We start from the raw sequence: 16,228 nt of genomic DNA, 5'->3' as shown, positions 1-16,228 counted from the left end.
AACATTCAGAATACTTACTCTACAAAATTAGTTACAAAATGTAACAACTTCTCTAAATGTTTTAAACAGTTAGGAAGAACCAAACAAGTACTCAGATTAAGAAATCTGTTTACAATAACCAGACATTTTTTCATGCTATTTTCTTAATTTGGTTATAAATTAATCTTGCAAGCAAATTCACGCAGTAAAAGAAGGACTATGACATCTTTTCATTTTGCATTTTGTGAACTGAAACAAAAAGACCCCTATAGAGTTGGGATTGTCTGTGACATCCATGACAGTGAGAGCAAGATTCATCCCCCTGTAAGCCCCTTACCTGTGGTTTTGTCTTCCATGAACACGTCAAAGGCGATCCTGCCGGTGGGCCCTGCGTCAGCGGGGGAGCGCTCGTGCTGGGGCAGGGGAGCACTGCTGAAGGTGTCCAGCATCACTGTCCTCTGGTCAGCTGAGCCCGAGATCAGCACGTTGTCCACAGCCCAATCATTCTGGTCCAGCCCGTTGTGTTTGGGCTGCCACCAGCGGAAGCGTGTCCCGATGGTTTTGGCATCGTAGGGAAGAAGAATGTTCACAAAGCTGAAATACAAAGTGGAAATTAGCTGTAGGAAAGCCGCAGGAATAGGACGCTTCTCAATGCTCTTTTTAGCAGGTCCATGCCTGTTGTTTCCTGGAATATGTGGAAGTTGTGAAAGCAGGAAAAGGCTGGGTGGTCTGGTCTATTTTTCCATGCAGGACACTGCCAAACAAAACCCTTCCTGATCACTCCAATATCATCCCTGGGACGTGGGCTCAGAGTGAAGAGGGAAGGGCCAGCAGCCAGATTGTGGAATGATTTGAGCAACCTTGTATGTTCCAACTGTGCTTATGGGACCAAATGCAATGACCTAGCTAGCAGAGTTTGACCATAAGGATCTAATTAAGGTTAATGTTAGCAGGACAATGTTAAAGTGAAATGAAAATTACTATTTTTCAGCCTGGAGCCATTTCAGCAGGTAGCAATGATCCTGTACAATTTTCTTATTTCCATTGTAGTAGGTGACTTAAGTCTCTCATTCAATTAAAAGTGTTAATGATTTCTTGGTGTATTCAAATGAAACAACAAAAAATGGGTTCATCCAAGTCCCATTTTTTTAGGACTCGCGTTCTAAATTAATTAGTGAGGAAAAGGCCCAACCGCATCTATGCATGGGTTGAGTCTCACAAATGACTACAAATAGGGCTTGAGAGCATCCACTCTTTTGACAGATCTGCAGATCTCAGTTTCTCCTCTCTAAAGTATTTTCTATCTAGTTCAAGCAATGACTTTCTGCTCATCAGTAAGAAACTAGATTACAAATGAAAGTATTTTAGGGATGGGTATCATTACAGTAGCTATTTATCTATCTTCCTGCAACCATTTACAAATCTAACAGACTACTATAGTCTCCTTACTAGCCTAGTAAGCTAGTTATATGTGCAATGGGTTCTTACAAACCATTCAAGACCACCTGACTTCAGAACAGGAAATTATATAGGGAGAAGAAAGTATCTACAAACCCGGGCTTGCTGAATTGATCATAGAAAATTTCCATTAAGAGGCTCCAGGTGATTCCACCATTTACAGAATATTCCAGCAGCACTCCTTGGTTGCGGTTATTGGGAGTTATCAGACATCCATACATGAAATAAAACTGGATGAATTCTGCACTGGTGAGGTTCAGGTCCACTGTAACTAACATACGGCTGCAGCCCTTAAAAGCAATGAAAAAATACATTGGCTCGTGTTGGCTGGCAAAACTAATGAAAGTAAAATATATTAGACTATGCAGTCACTATTAGTGTAACTTCAAGTTGTAAAACCTTAAAAACTGTAAAACATTACACTAATTATAACAAAGGTAAAGCTACAAAAGAACAATAAACTAGCTTCCCTGAGGCTGTAGTTTCAGTTTTGTTCTATCTTAAAAACCCCTGTTGTGCATTCATACACATTGCTTCTTGCACTTAGCACTTTACAACATTCTGTATAAAGAATTGTGTTCACCTTTCTTCTGAATACAAGCATTTAAAAAATCCATGCCTCCAGTGAAAAACACAAGGTTTTCCAGGCAGAATTAGTGAATCACTGATTATGGGCTAATGATTCATTTTATACAAACCATCAAATGACACAGCAAATTTAATATGTGTATTTTCCCATAATCCCTTATGCATTTCATATTGCTTAGTTAGTGGTGCCTACTTAGTCCTGATGGCTGGTAGTGGAATGTAATGTTTCTGTTAGTTTATTTCAGAAAACTGACATCCATCTGAACTTAGTTAAAAATTTGCATGGAAGTTTTACATGTTTCTAAAACACTTTTTGGTCATTTTTATAGTCCTGAGGTTATCTGTAAGAAAACTGTAATTCAGCAGCAGCCTGGGTTATATACCTACAGCTAAAACATAGAAAATTCTAGTCTGAGCTTACTCTGCAATAAACCAACAATTAAATCTCAGAAGGATGAGGCTTCACAGTAATGTCTGTTCAGGGACCGAGTCCAAGTTATACACATGCAAATATCTAGTTATTAATTTACCTCTGTGGTCTGATTAGAAGCTGCACCAAACTCAGGTCTCTTGAAGTTATAAGCTCTATCAGGAAGCTACTATGAATGAGTGAAAATCATGTCTGCATATTTGGGCTGTGCTTTGATCTATCAGCTCCTCCTTCAAAGGCCCCTCCAAGACTTCTTTCAGGGGGCACACACACTACATCTCATTTTCCTGGCTGCAGCATAGCCAGGAAGGTGGTATCTGCTTTCCTGAAGTGTTTCTGGCTGTTCCTAGTCTGTAAGACCTGTTAGCTACACAAAGGATGTAAGTTTTTCTGGTCTATATTATATTTAATACATTATGCTCATATGTTTTACCATGTTGGTATTTATCTAACTCTTAAAACCAAACTCATTCATAGAGTCAAAGGAGGGGAGTTGGCCCCCATGCTGAACACAAACCCCACTGAAGTGAAGAGCCATCCCAGAGGCCACTGCCCCGCAGACTGTGCTCAGTTTCCCCCCGTTCACTGTCAGCCAGTTCTGGTTTGAAGGGGAGCGATTGAAGTTATCTTTCAGTTGTGTTGGGAGGGGGGTCTCTGGCTCATCACAGTAGAGTCCACCCCAGTGCTCATCACAGCTGTGGAAGAAAACAAATGCAAAATTGAGCTGGCAAAGGCTCTGTATGGAGGTTTAAACCGTGCCAGGTTTTTCCCACATTAAGGTGCCATCTTATTCTGCATAGAGGCTGCCTGCCTCATTTGCTAGTGCACAACTGGTATATGGGGGTTTCAAACATCTGCCACTTTTTGTACTTGTTAGTATGAAACAAAAATTACTTTAGGAAGTCTAGCATTATGTATCATTCAAGCTAACACAGAGGATGCTCCTCCACAGGGTAAAATCAGTAAAATACATTGTACACGGATACATAAATCCAAGAGAATAAAACAAGTCTGAGAATGTTCTGCCCATGTTACATTTTAAATAAACTTCTGTAAAATTTTAGTGGATGGGTACTTTCCAGTTCCTTTATACATTTCTCATTTTTTTTTTCTTCTCCTCTGAAAAACTTTTTAATGTGTCAAGGATTGGGCAGTAGGACAAAAATGTGTTCTGCTGCTATGTAGATTTGACTAGGGAGATTATGCCTTGGTGCTTCAGTGCTGTCAGTATAGAAGACAGCAAAATAGTATGTCCAATCTGCAGTGGAATATATTTCTAACATAGTCACAGCAAAATTATACAAGCATTCTCCCATTTCTTCTGCCACTTGTGACTGGAAAAAAGCAATGCATCCATCTGGAAGGTATTTCTCTGCTGCCAGACAGACAAATATGGGGAGATCTGTTTGTTGTTTGTAGCTGTGCAGGGCTCTATGTGGGCTGTTATACAGACATTTTGAGGATCAAGCCAGTCAGCTTCCACCAGCAAACCCTACCACGGAGCAGAGGCATAAGGCCATCAAGCCAACACCAGTTCCAAGGCAAAATCTGGCCTTGGGAAGAACTGGCACATATCCTTTTGCTTAGAAGATGCATCCTGCCTACAGCCCAGGTCCTCTGCAACTAGTGCCAGGATGAGGTTGTGGTGACAAGGTGTGAAACCCCTTGTGAATGAAGAATGACATCTGGGAAGCTCCAGAACTGTGTGACCTTAGAGGAGCCTGCAAACTCAAAGGGTCATGGCAGGATGGGGGCTGAGGTACAGAATAGGCAGCAGCAGAGGTGGTGCCACTGCCACTGAGGAAAGGGCCAGCAGCATCACCCAGGCTGTGAAAACAGGCATAGAGCCAGACAACTCCTGTGCTTAACATAGCTCTTGGTATTTTCATTACTCCATGAGCCCAGTGCCCTGCTCAGTTTTAATAGCAAAATCTGCCTTCCTTTCAAAAATTCTATCAAAACCTTTCCTGAAAGCTAATTAAAATGACAGAGGAGGAGTGAAACGGGCAGGGGAGGGAAGAAGCTGCACTTACACACAGTTGTCCTGTGTGCACTTCCCATGGCCACTGCACATGTCTATGCAGCCATCCCCAATGTAGACGTTATCGATTGCCCAGGTTTGCTGCTTATCGAAGGGAGCGGGCTGGTGCCAGCGGAAGCGGGTGGCTTGAGACCTTTGGGAGAGAAAGGAAAGCAGAAAGGTTGTATTAATCTTTATTTTGTCAGAAAGGAAGTGTCAATTTTGAGCCTAGACTGCTCCTGGAAGATTCGTTTGGTATCAACGCAACCTAGGGCTGATTCCTGACAACAACAAAGTCTGAAAATCCAAGAACAAGTGCAGCTATTTCCAATTGTTTTGGATGGAAAAGACCTTTTATGTCCAGGTCTAAATTTTCAGTTTTGAGAGCAAGACAAAGCAGGGGTGCTCAGTAGCATGCTGAGAGTGTGGGAGGTGGGAAAGGGGATTGCTTGTCAAAGCAAAGAAAGCAGGCTGTCAGTGGTGCAGTGGAGTAGAGGATACAAAGAAGGTGGTATGCCCAGACCAGTCATAACCACATCCCACTACAAATGCAAACTTGAGGGACAGCTGGTAGCTGGATGAAATCAGAATCACCCAAATCCTCCAAGTTTCACCCTGAACCTGAGTTTTGTTGCTTCAGTACAAATCAATGAAGTAACCCGAGTTTTCTCCTTGAATTCTCAAAACTGTACCAACATGATAGGGCTCTAGAGCACAGATTAGTTCCTAGGAGAGATGTTGCCACTTACAAATCTACAGGGGACATGTGAGAGCACCTGTGCAGGGCTTGTGGTGTGACTCTGGTTTTGTAGTTTCCGTCCTCCTAAACAACCAGCACTTGGCTGGAAATTTTAAGAACTGATCAGTGGTGTGATCCTGGCTCCTTTCAGTAAATAATTTTCATTTTGTTGATTAAAGTGGTTTTAACTCCCTGTTCAAACACTTTACTTTGACTTGGCTATATGCAAATTATGTGTTTCAGCTCCACAGATAGATAATAAAAATCTAGAAGAAAGAATCAGGGAACACCAAATAGCTCTTGAGCTCCTGCAGCAGTAGACTCCTATATTTGAATAGCTGTGAGTAGCTGAATTTCTGTCAGGAAACTTGCCAGGAATACAATTTGAAATGCAAGCTAGTCCATGTTTTGCTATACGGCACTAGATGGCAGCATTGAACTTTGTTTTCTTTTGAAACTCAAAAGATACTGCAATTACTGTAAACCTCACGGCAAAAACCGGCAAAATCACCAAAATTTATTCAGTGTAAAAATAAACCTTTTATGGTCAGGTCAATGTTATCCTATGAATAATTTTTAATAAACACGTTGCATGAGGTGAACAACAACTTCATGCATTTAAACAAATTTTTTCCAAAGACAAATCTATAGCTGTACTATCAGCTCACTAAATAGCATTTTAAAAAGAAATGTATAAATTGTGAGGAAGTCCTTTAGGAACAAAGACAAGCACCTATATCTTACATTGTCTGCTTGAGGTTTGAAGCTTTACTAACAATTTATGGAGTTGATGCTCCTGGGAGAAGCTTTGTGTTTGCATTTGCATTTTAAAATCAGCTCTGAGTCGAAGTTAAAACTAAGTGTTCATTGCCTTCTACAGAGCAGTGATTATATGTATCCCTCTGGGGTACACGGGCACCAAAAGTCTACGTAAGTATGGGTGATGTGCACCAGGCCAAGATATTGACTACACAGCCTGCATGTCCCAAAAATATATAGGCACAAACAATTGGAGACACACACTTGCTATGACACATCTGGAAATAATATAGATGCATAAAAGTTGTATCAGATCTAGACTGAAGGGCCTATTATCTGTGCTATTCCTTATTCTGAAGCATAATGTCTCCCTTGCTTGTGAGCTAAGCTTGGAATAACATTTCTCACGCAATCCCTATTTTAGTGTCTTTGGGAAATGGTGCTACTTGAGCCAAAAAATGCAGTTATTGGATTGGGCAGAAAAGCAATTTTTGCCTCAGAAGGGCATCAAGACTTCTTTTGTCATGTATGACTCAAACCTTCTCAGTCTTAAAATCACAGTTATTTTTAAACCTGAGTTTCTAACAAAATGACATAATTGTTGAGATTGGAAAAGACTTTTAAATTATCAAGTCCAACTGTTAACCCAGCACTGCCAACTCCACCACTAAACCATATCCTTAAGCACCACATCTACACAACTTTAAATACTTCCAGGGATGGTGGCTCAGAAGTGACTGACCCCCACCTTGCTACAGCCTCCTTTCAGGTAGTTGTAGAGAGTGATATGGTCTCCCTCAGCCTCTTTTTCTCCAGGCTAAACAACCCCAGTTCCCTCAGCCACTCCTTTTGAGACCTGCAGCAGCTTCATTGCCCTTCTTTGGCCATGCTCCAGCAACTCCAACTTGTAGTGAGAGGCCCAAAACTGAACACAAATTTGAGACGTGGCTTCACCAGTGCTGAGTATGATCTATTCACTAGTTCACATTATTTCTGATAAAAGCCAGGATGCTCTTGGCCTTCATGGTCATCTTGGGATGATAGATTCCTTTCAGGTCCAAATTCAATTGGTTTGGAACATTATCCTCCACTCTGATTTTTCCTATTCAGCCCCAAAAAGCCTCTCCTGAACACAAATTTATGGACTTTATATGAGAACTGTCGGGGCAATGGATTTTGAAGACAATATGCTGTGAAGCAGCAAAAAAGATTAAGCAGAGGAGGTCAATGCTGGGAACAAGTCTTAAAAAAGCACTATTGCTTCATGTGTAGACCTGCAGTGAAGATAGGGAAGAGTCGAGATGCCCAAAATGATTTGTAACAGAACACAGACTTTTCCACAACTAGTTTCATAACTTGTGGTAACTGGACAGGCCTTACAGATGCTAAAACATAAAACTCTCTTTCCAAACTTGGGTGTGCATTAGTTGGCACATTTTAATCTCAAACAGGCATCAGTTCTGCCTGTGCTGTGGTACCTCTGTGCCTGCTTGAGGAGACTGCTAACACTACTTGTGTTAGGACGATGTTACTCTGGGCTGGCTCTACACCTATCAGACATGGGACAGTCACAGCTATCACTGCAAAACAGCACATCAGACACAGACTAGCATGCTGAACTATGCAGTTGTCCCTAGCTGGATCTTTTTGACAAAAAAATCCCCACCAGTTTTGAGGGCGTTGTAGGGAACTGTATGGCAACAGTCCCAACAGTCCTGCTAGTCTCCAGCAGCTCCTTTTGATGAAACCTCCTATAAAATTCCACAATTTTTATTCCCCCAAAGACAAGAAAATGTGCAAAAAGCAAGAGGAGGTGAAAATAGGCATGTGTAAAGAAAACTGATGAGAGGATCAAAACTGAGACAGAAACAAAAGCTACAAGGAATGAAAAAAAAACCAAGAAACCTGAAAAGTGTTACTTTTAAAGCACCAGCTCATAGCCAACAACAACAAGCAGGAGATCCAGAAGGGGATTCAGCCAGACCTATCAGACACCAAACCAACCAGGATTTAGTGAGGATGATGATAATATGGCATTCTTTGAAAAGTCCCCCCCATCTCTGTCCCTCCCCAGGAGAAGATGGACAAGAATTTCCTGTCTTTAAATAACTAAGAAAAGGAAAGCTACACAGTAGCTTTGCATTTTCTATGCAAAGCAGGATGGGGTTTCATTTACTGACTTGTTGCTATATACATGTACCAAGCAAAAAAAAGTATTTTAAGGCTGTAATGTATTATGCCTCAGTATGAAGTTATGCATTTAGATTTATTCTGCAGAAAACTAGAAGGAGATACCTAGTATAGGGAGGCAGGGGCAAAGTAATCCGTGTCCATTTGTTGAAAGTGTCTGAAATGAGAATCCTCTGGAGATGGTACTTGTTGCATTCCACATTAGTAGGAAGACAGTCTCTCAAAATTGGATGCCAGCTCAGCCCAAGGTCCACTGAATACTCCAGTTCAATAGCTAAGGGTGGAAAAATGTTTAGTTACTGAATTCAGAGACTTACATCCACACTTCTACAGTAAACTGATAACCCCAAGTCTATGTGGAACAAAATAACCATGCAAAACTTTTCAAATCCTTATGTGAGAAGCACAAAGTTACACCCTTCATGGCATTTCTGCAGGATATGTTACATTTCTGAGTAAGTACAACTTGGAAGGCTGCAGTTCACCTCTGCACCACCACCTAACTCAAAGGACCACAGGTGCTAAGACCAAGTCATCCATCAAGCTGCCAGGATTAAGCCAATTTCTGTATCTGCAGCATGCAAGAAAAGTGATGTGACAGCATCATGACCACAACTTTTTTTGTTTTTCAGGCTGAAGGATGAGATTCAGGTGGATGCAATAATTGTGTAAGGCAGAACAACATTCAATTTCAATCTTTTGGCTCTGTCACAAGATTATTTAGTCACTGTTCCACCCACCTCCAGACCAGCTCATTTCATTACCCACTATAAACACTGAATTTGTTATTCAGTGAGCTTGTTTCCATTTAAACACAGTCTAGCCACATTAACTAACACATTCAATTCTCAGCAATTTCATTGTTTTGAAGTTTACAGCTTATAAACATCTATAATAAAAACTAAAGGTGAGTCAAGCTCACTACATACTTTAAGTTAAACTTGTATGCAGCCATTAAACAGTAGATAATAATAGGCTCACAGCTGTAACTTGAAGTGAATGTTCCAGCTGCCAGGCATTCTGGCTGTGTGAAACATGGAGTATGGTTGCAGTGATGGGGTGGTAAATCTGCTCTTTTTTGATTACTACAGACCCATTTTTTCTACCCTTGTGCACAGAATTATCCTTAATCACCCAATCAGTCCTACTCGATGTCTAAGCACAGGGCACAGTGCTACAGAAATCCAAGGACAAGTGGATATAAACAAGGCTAAGTGAGTTTTTTGTATTACACCTCCATCACCAAAACAAAATGCTTTGCTCATCATGACTCTAAGCATGATTGGGTAGAATCCTGCCTAATTTAATACTAAGTAAAGATAAAGAAGTGTAATAGACAAAGAAACAAAACAAAAGAGAGAACTGTTTCTTTGCCAATATATAGCCAAGCTGCCAAAACACTTTTAAATTTAGCAGAGATGATCTTAGAATGCCACAGATTTTTTAACACCAAAATAATAAAAAGATATTGTTAAGCATATGAGTAAAATATCTCAGTAATTCCATTTGGTTCAGAATAGCAAAATCAAAGAAGCTACTTCTGCGACTTCATGTAAAACCTTTTATAATTTTTAGGTGAATTTCAAGAGGTATAGTCAGCAACCCAGTGAATTAACACACACTACTTGCTGCAATATATTGCATTCTCTTCCTCATAAAGAAACTCCTATACCTCAAAATCCTGAGAATGCAATTGAATTAATTTAAATTGAATGAATGTAATGTAATTTAAATGAATGAATGTACAAACAAGAATTAAAAAATCTAGGAAGATTGGTTTCTAGTGGATCTTAACATTCAAATACTGAATCAATTTTTAATTTCTATGTGATGTGTCTTGATTGCAGAGCATATTTTTATGTGCACATGTATGTGAATACACATATAAAAACATGCTTTGCATCAAATACACATCTGGAAAAAAGGGAGCTCTGTAATTAAAAATTGCATCATGATATGTATATATATATATATACACACATATGTGCCTCCATCTATGCACACCTTCATACATGTGTACACACATATATGTATTTATACATGCTTATTATTCCATATGGAAAATAGTAATCTTTGCAGCTGATAATGACTTAGCTTGTGTCAGATGTATGCTGGTACAAATGATTTATTAGTTATATAGGTGCAAGTGAGATATAAAATGAGACTTCTAGTGGAACTAGAAAACAAGTATAGAAGAGGAAAGGGAAAGGTAGGAATAAATAAGAGGTCATTACCATAACAGGAGTCTGTGACAGAGCAGGATGCTGCAAAATCTATTTGCAAGAAAGAGTCTTCATTGACAACAATGTCAGTGGTGACAACATAGCGTGTGCTGGCTTTCTCAATGAACACCAGAGCATCCCCAGTAGAGCCACAGACTGGCATCTTTGTTCCACCAGGATGCAGCAGCCACTTTCTACTATCTAGTGTTGTGAAATCATCTTCTAATACTGTATTGCCAGAGATGTTTCCTCCAATAAGAATCTGAAACATTAGGAAAGGAAATGTTACTGAATAGAAAAAAATGCCTAGAAGTCTTCACAAACATACGTGTGACATAGCATTGTGGAGAAAGAGATTTACCATCCATACTTACATTTTCTGCTCATCCAAAATGGACAAATTTACTTTGTAAAGGGTTTAGATTCTGAGGAAAGGGAATGTCTTTTTCCAGTAAAGGGATTCTAAAGAGATTGGCTCAGCTTTACTGATCTAAAGCTCAGGGAGGTGAACTCCATCCTGAATAAAGTAAAACTGCTCACAAAAATAAATGTTGGTAGGAGCAAAGTGATTACACTGTCATTTTTCCTACTGACTCTTAAGCTTTACTATATTCTGCTGTACTACCCTAAGATTGCATCTGATGGTAGAACTGGGAAAATACTGTTTTTCCATTCACTGTAAGACATAAGCATCTTACCATTCAGCAGCAAACAAGGTAGAATAAATTTTCATTTGTTATTCTGAATTAAGTTTCTGATTGTTCTGAACTAATATAACAACATTTGATGAAGATATAGGAGTGAAAGAATGACAATTTTATAATTTTTAAAGGGAGGAGGGTTAATTTTGCAGACACATCATTAAATTTGGCTGGGACTTAAGCTTCTGGATGTTTTCAAAGGGCCTGAACAAACTGCTTTAAAAAAATAATAAATATTTAAGAAATAGATCTTGGACAGCCCAATAATACTATTTAGAGCACAATCGCATTAGTTGGTTTCCTTGAGATTTAAATAAAAATCTTTCTAGAAGCAAATCCCAAATGTGAAACAAAATGTTTTCAAAATTAGAAGATGGATAAAGATTGAAGTTTTTCTATAGTATTTCCTGTTACAATCTACCACGCCAATTATATATTCAGATTAATTCAAATGAAAGTTTTTAAAGTTTGAACTCAGACTTGCATGTTATATAGTAAGGCTTTCTGCAATGTCAAGCTGTGGCTCTGCCTATGTATAAAGGCCTTGCCTGGCTCCAAAATGGGTGTTCAGTATCCTGTGTGGAACTGGGGCATTAAAAACAGAAGGTCAGTAAAGAGTAATTGTGCTCTATTATTTTTCTTCATTATTATAACTTTGAAATATCTTTACGCAAAGCTTTTTTCCTTGAGCCAGTGAAATTATACATACCAATAAATAGGAAATGGTAAGACTGGAACCAGTCTAACACTGTATTAAAAATACCAACTCAGAGGATTCCTCACCTGATCAATTACCCAGGGGCTGTAGAAATGGCCATTCTCAGATGGTTGCCACCAGCGAAGGCGAGTGGAGCTGGAACGGGCCTTTAAGGGAATTTCCAGGGCAATGTATCGACCCACATTGCTGGAATTGCTGAAGAGGAACTCCTGGAGAAGGCTCCATGTGAGGCCCCCATTGAGGGAATACTGCAGCAGCACGGGCTGGCTCCTGGGGTCTGGCACCCCCTTCCCACATCCCAGTCTCATGAAGAACTGCACAAATCTGACAGGGGGAGCAATTACTGGATACATTTCTTCTCTGCAACAACCAGTTGGTAGGTAACCAACTAGAGAGGCTTGGTGCTTGTCTGTGGACTATCCCCATGATTTCTTGCTGTAAGAGTAAGCTTTAGGAGATCTTTTGATTTTCTTTTCAAAGCCTCCAGAACAGAAGCAGACAGACAGGTGGGATGGCAAAAATTCATTTTGCCTGTGTGGTAGTTTGGCAGGCAGAAGAGGCTGAACAAAGCTGGTTATTTATGTTTTGAGCTTTTGTTGGTGTAGCAGATGGTGTTGCAAATATCAGAAACATAATAATGGGTGAAATTTTTATCCCTGTAGCCGGTGAGTACAGATTTTAGTGGCAGAAAAGCAATGGTGCCATAAGTAGATCGTAATTGGCTGAAATTTGCTGAAATGCCTAAATTCAAAATAAGCATCCCGATTTTCCATTGGCATAAACTAGACAAAATCTGGACGGGAGAACAAAGCACTTTTCTCTTTCAGGGATCATTTTGTTCATTTAGTCAGCCTGGGAAATTTGTCTAAATCACATCGCTGCAATGTCCCGGCTTCCCTGAAGCCAGCCCAAGCCACCCAGGGACACCAGTGCTTTTATCCCCTATTTAATTGGCTTGTGCAAAGCAGCACAATAGACTTGTATCAAAAAGCAAAATTTTTCCTGTTCGCCCATGCTCATAAATAGCTCTGCTAGGCACTTGCAGCGGAGGGAACTGCTTCTGTAATTATATTTACCTATCAGACTCACAGGGATATTACAACTATTAATTCATGTTTGCACAGCTTTAGAGTGTAGTATCTGTTCTAATTATTACTGCATTAGTGCTGGCTAGCTCACGGTGAAATGAAATGGTGTAAATGAAGTTTTGTATCAAAAGTCTTGCTCTGGTTTGATCTGCAGGTAGATCTGCTGCAAGTGGAGGCTGCAGAGGTGCTGGGCAGACAAAGCTTCAATAAAGCACCAGACCCAGAAGTCATTTAATTCTGGGCCTCACTGCGACTCATGGCTTCTCTTACTACTATATATAACTTCTTTTGCTATAGAGTATATTCAGCTCCATGTCCCAGACATAACATATTGCTTGTGCTGTAAAGGAGCACTGGGGACCCTCACAGATCAACATATCAGCTGTAATGGATTCGATTAACTGCTGCAAAGTCTTTGTGCCTCCTCAGATTTACGCCATATAATTCAAAGTAAGCCCAGGTGACCTTGTCCCTGTTGAAACTACTCTCTGTGGATTGCTATGCTTTTATCTGGTTTTTTACTAAAACAGCAACTCAAATATAGGTAACACAATGTCTAGCAGATTAAAAAGTTAAAAGTCATTTTAAATATCTCTCTTCTCATCCCATAGATAATTTGCAAAAGCTCTGCCTATTTTGAAATGGAGAAGCAAAGTTTTCTTCTCGATCTAATAACACTGAATGTGTGGATATTCTTCTAGTAGTTCAGAATTGAAAAGGATTTGATCAGTTGTGATACCTAAAACACTCTGTCCCTATGGATATGTCACACTGTGCAGTTTCAGCTCCTGATTTTACCATGACAGTATTTATGGAATATACTGTCCACTGTGTTAAATTCTTTAAAATATAGATGTGATGGCAGTACATAGTGGATTGGAAAGCCTGCTTGATTTTAGTCCCCAGGTGCTTAGCATGGCTTGTGGCACCAACAGACACCACTTCTTGCCTGTATATTTCAGGGCATCTGCTCATGAGAAAAGGAGAGGTTTTAATGTGGCTGCTGAGTTTAATGCCCTTAAAAATATCTAGTAGAAATGCTGGTACTCATAATTCCTGGCATAAACTGAAACCTCTACCCAAGTCCTGTGCAGAACTTCACACATCTTTGTCACAGCTAGATCTGTTGTCTTTTGCAGCCTAGAAATTAAGAAAATCCCACTGCAATTAATTTAGGTTGCTAAAGAGCATCCCCAACCATTGCCGCTGCAGTCTGCCTTGCTGTTCAGAGAAGAACATACAGTGATATTTGTTGGTAACTGTTAGTTTTCATAAGAAGAAATTAAATGTACTGCTCTGATTTCCTTTTACTAAGACAGAAATCATTTATCTCCATCTAAAACCTTCAGGTCAATATATGCAAATCCAGCTACAGACTATCATGGAGGGGAATAAATGATGGTTCTTTGAAAATGAGCAATAAGGAATACATGTCATTTAGTCCAATGGAGCAACTTACAAGATCTCTTGTATATTTTGTTAAGCCATCTTCTAATTTCAGAACCATCTAGGAAATCAAATTAGTGGAGTAATGATATTTGTGTTTACTAAGTTCTGAAAAAAAGTCTGCAGTGAGTAATCTCAAATTCAGTACAAATTCTAATATTACACCTCACTGATGGTTAACTAATTGCTTATCTAAAAATTATAATGGTTACAAATTAGGCATCTTTATTGACCACAAGGCTTTGCAATTAAACCATTATTTAAAGAGTCAAGGCTAATGAAGACAAGGCAAAAAGAGATAAAGTGCCTATTGAAGTGTTTCCAGCAGAACATTAGAGAGGAGTAGTGTGTTTAGAAGAGATCAGTGGAGAAAAACCTCTAAGCAAATGTAATCTCTCCAAAGTAATAATATAAGGATATAAGCTAAGATACTGAATAAATTAGAAAACAATGCCTACCTGCTAGCATGCATGCAATTAGGATGTGGTTTAATTTGTATTAGTATAAATTTTTTTAAAGTAACTTGCTTAGCATGTCTCACTCATCAAGTATCTCCTCTGCAGGCCGTAATTATACAACATAATCTCTAAATACACTAAAAATATTTGTTTTTCAAGTGCTGTGCTCAGTGTAGCTGGTGACAGCTTGATGAGAATTTCTCAGTGAGTTACTGGAAACAAATGTGCACAATAATAAGAAAGTAAGCCTAAGAAATGAAAGTATTATGAGATGATGAATGTAAGAGTTATGCTAGCAGCAGATACTCCTGTTTTAGCAATGGTTCATAATACAATAAGCTGTAAGACAAGCAGAGCATGTGACGTGCAATCAATTTCTCACATTATGCATTTATAGAAATAAAAACTTGCATAAACTACTGAAGGTCTGGCTTCAGATCCTGGAGTTCCTATTCAGGGAAAAAAGTAACATTTAAATGGTTAATCCCATTAAAGTTCAAGTTAAATTTAATTTAAAATGGTAACAGTGGTTAAAATTAAAAATTTGCTAGAATAAGAACCACAGAATATATCAGCTTGCCTTTGTCACAGAAGTATCCCCTATGTATTATTCTTCAGTTTAGTATATTTTCAGTGAAATCTGGAAAGAACTTTGAAATTGTATTACCTGGCTTGTAATAAATCTAGGTCTCGAGTCATCAGCATACGTAAGCCTTCTTCATTAAAGAAAAGGTTGTTTCCTCCAGACATGACACCACATTTCCTTGAGGGCTTTCCACCACTTACAAGCAGAAATCTATCTGACTCCAGCTGACCTGGATACACAGTAAATATACATTTGGGGTTTATTTCAAAGTCCTCCTATTGCATGAGTACTACTCCCATAGAGGAAAGTTCAATTAAACATCACATGCAGAGTGAAGAAACGCTCAGGGTTTCCAATGCAATGTTTTCTAGAAAACTGCTACATATCAAACCAAAATAAACAAAATAAACCCAGAAGTATGAAATCTAGGGTCTCAGTCTCCAGTTATTCACAGGATTTTCAACTTTTCTTCCCTTTTCTTAACAAAAAAAGGTGCCCAGATCTATAAAGGAACTTTGTGTGCCATGTGTTAGCATGCAAGCAAGGGCCAACAGAATTTATAAGGAGCAGCAGCACCTGTGAAGGGATGAGTGTGGTTCACAGGTGTTGCTTTCTTGCAGACGTGCTCTTCTGGCCATGCTTGCTAGTAGGAGAAACCTCAGGGTAGTGTTAGAGTTGTGTGCATGGATGCTGTGTGCTCAGGCATGCATAAGGCCTGGAGTTCCCTCCTCATGTCACTGGCTTGGGCTCTGCCATGCCTGCTGAGAGGTGACCCTCCCTGCTGAGACACATGGTCTGCTATGAAACCACATTTGCCATATTAAGGCCAGTTAAGTTTTCCTTTAC

General features: G+C 39.5%; 1 protein-coding gene across 4 annotated transcripts in view; it reads right to left on the bottom strand.

Annotated features, from left to right (window-relative positions):
* The window catches only part of RELN (reelin), a 272,014-nt gene that overhangs the window by 21,049 nt on the left and 234,737 nt on the right, over positions 1–16,228 (bottom strand). For all 4 annotated transcript variants that reach the window (XM_071733981.1, XM_071733980.1, XM_071733983.1 and 1 more), the window contains 8 exons: positions 15,464–15,611; positions 11,870–12,128; positions 10,398–10,647; positions 8,269–8,437; positions 4,489–4,629; positions 2,973–3,150; positions 1,534–1,727; positions 317–573 (listed from right to left, as the gene is read on the bottom strand). In XM_071733981.1, the coding sequence (XP_071590082.1) occupies positions 317–573; positions 1,534–1,727; positions 2,973–3,150; positions 4,489–4,629; positions 8,269–8,437; positions 10,398–10,647; positions 11,870–12,128; positions 15,464–15,611 (1,596 nt within the window). The remainder of the gene's footprint in view (positions 1–316; positions 574–1,533; positions 1,728–2,972; positions 3,151–4,488; positions 4,630–8,268; positions 8,438–10,397; positions 10,648–11,869; positions 12,129–15,463; positions 15,612–16,228) is intronic.

Source organism: Heliangelus exortis, chromosome 1 (genome assembly GCF_036169615.1).
Source record: "Heliangelus exortis chromosome 1, bHelExo1.hap1, whole genome shotgun sequence".
In the NCBI taxonomy this organism is placed as follows: Eukaryota; Metazoa; Chordata; class Aves; order Apodiformes; family Trochilidae; genus Heliangelus; species Heliangelus exortis.
Note: the sequence above shows the minus strand (reverse complement) of the source record. Positions and strands in the feature narration are given on the sequence as shown.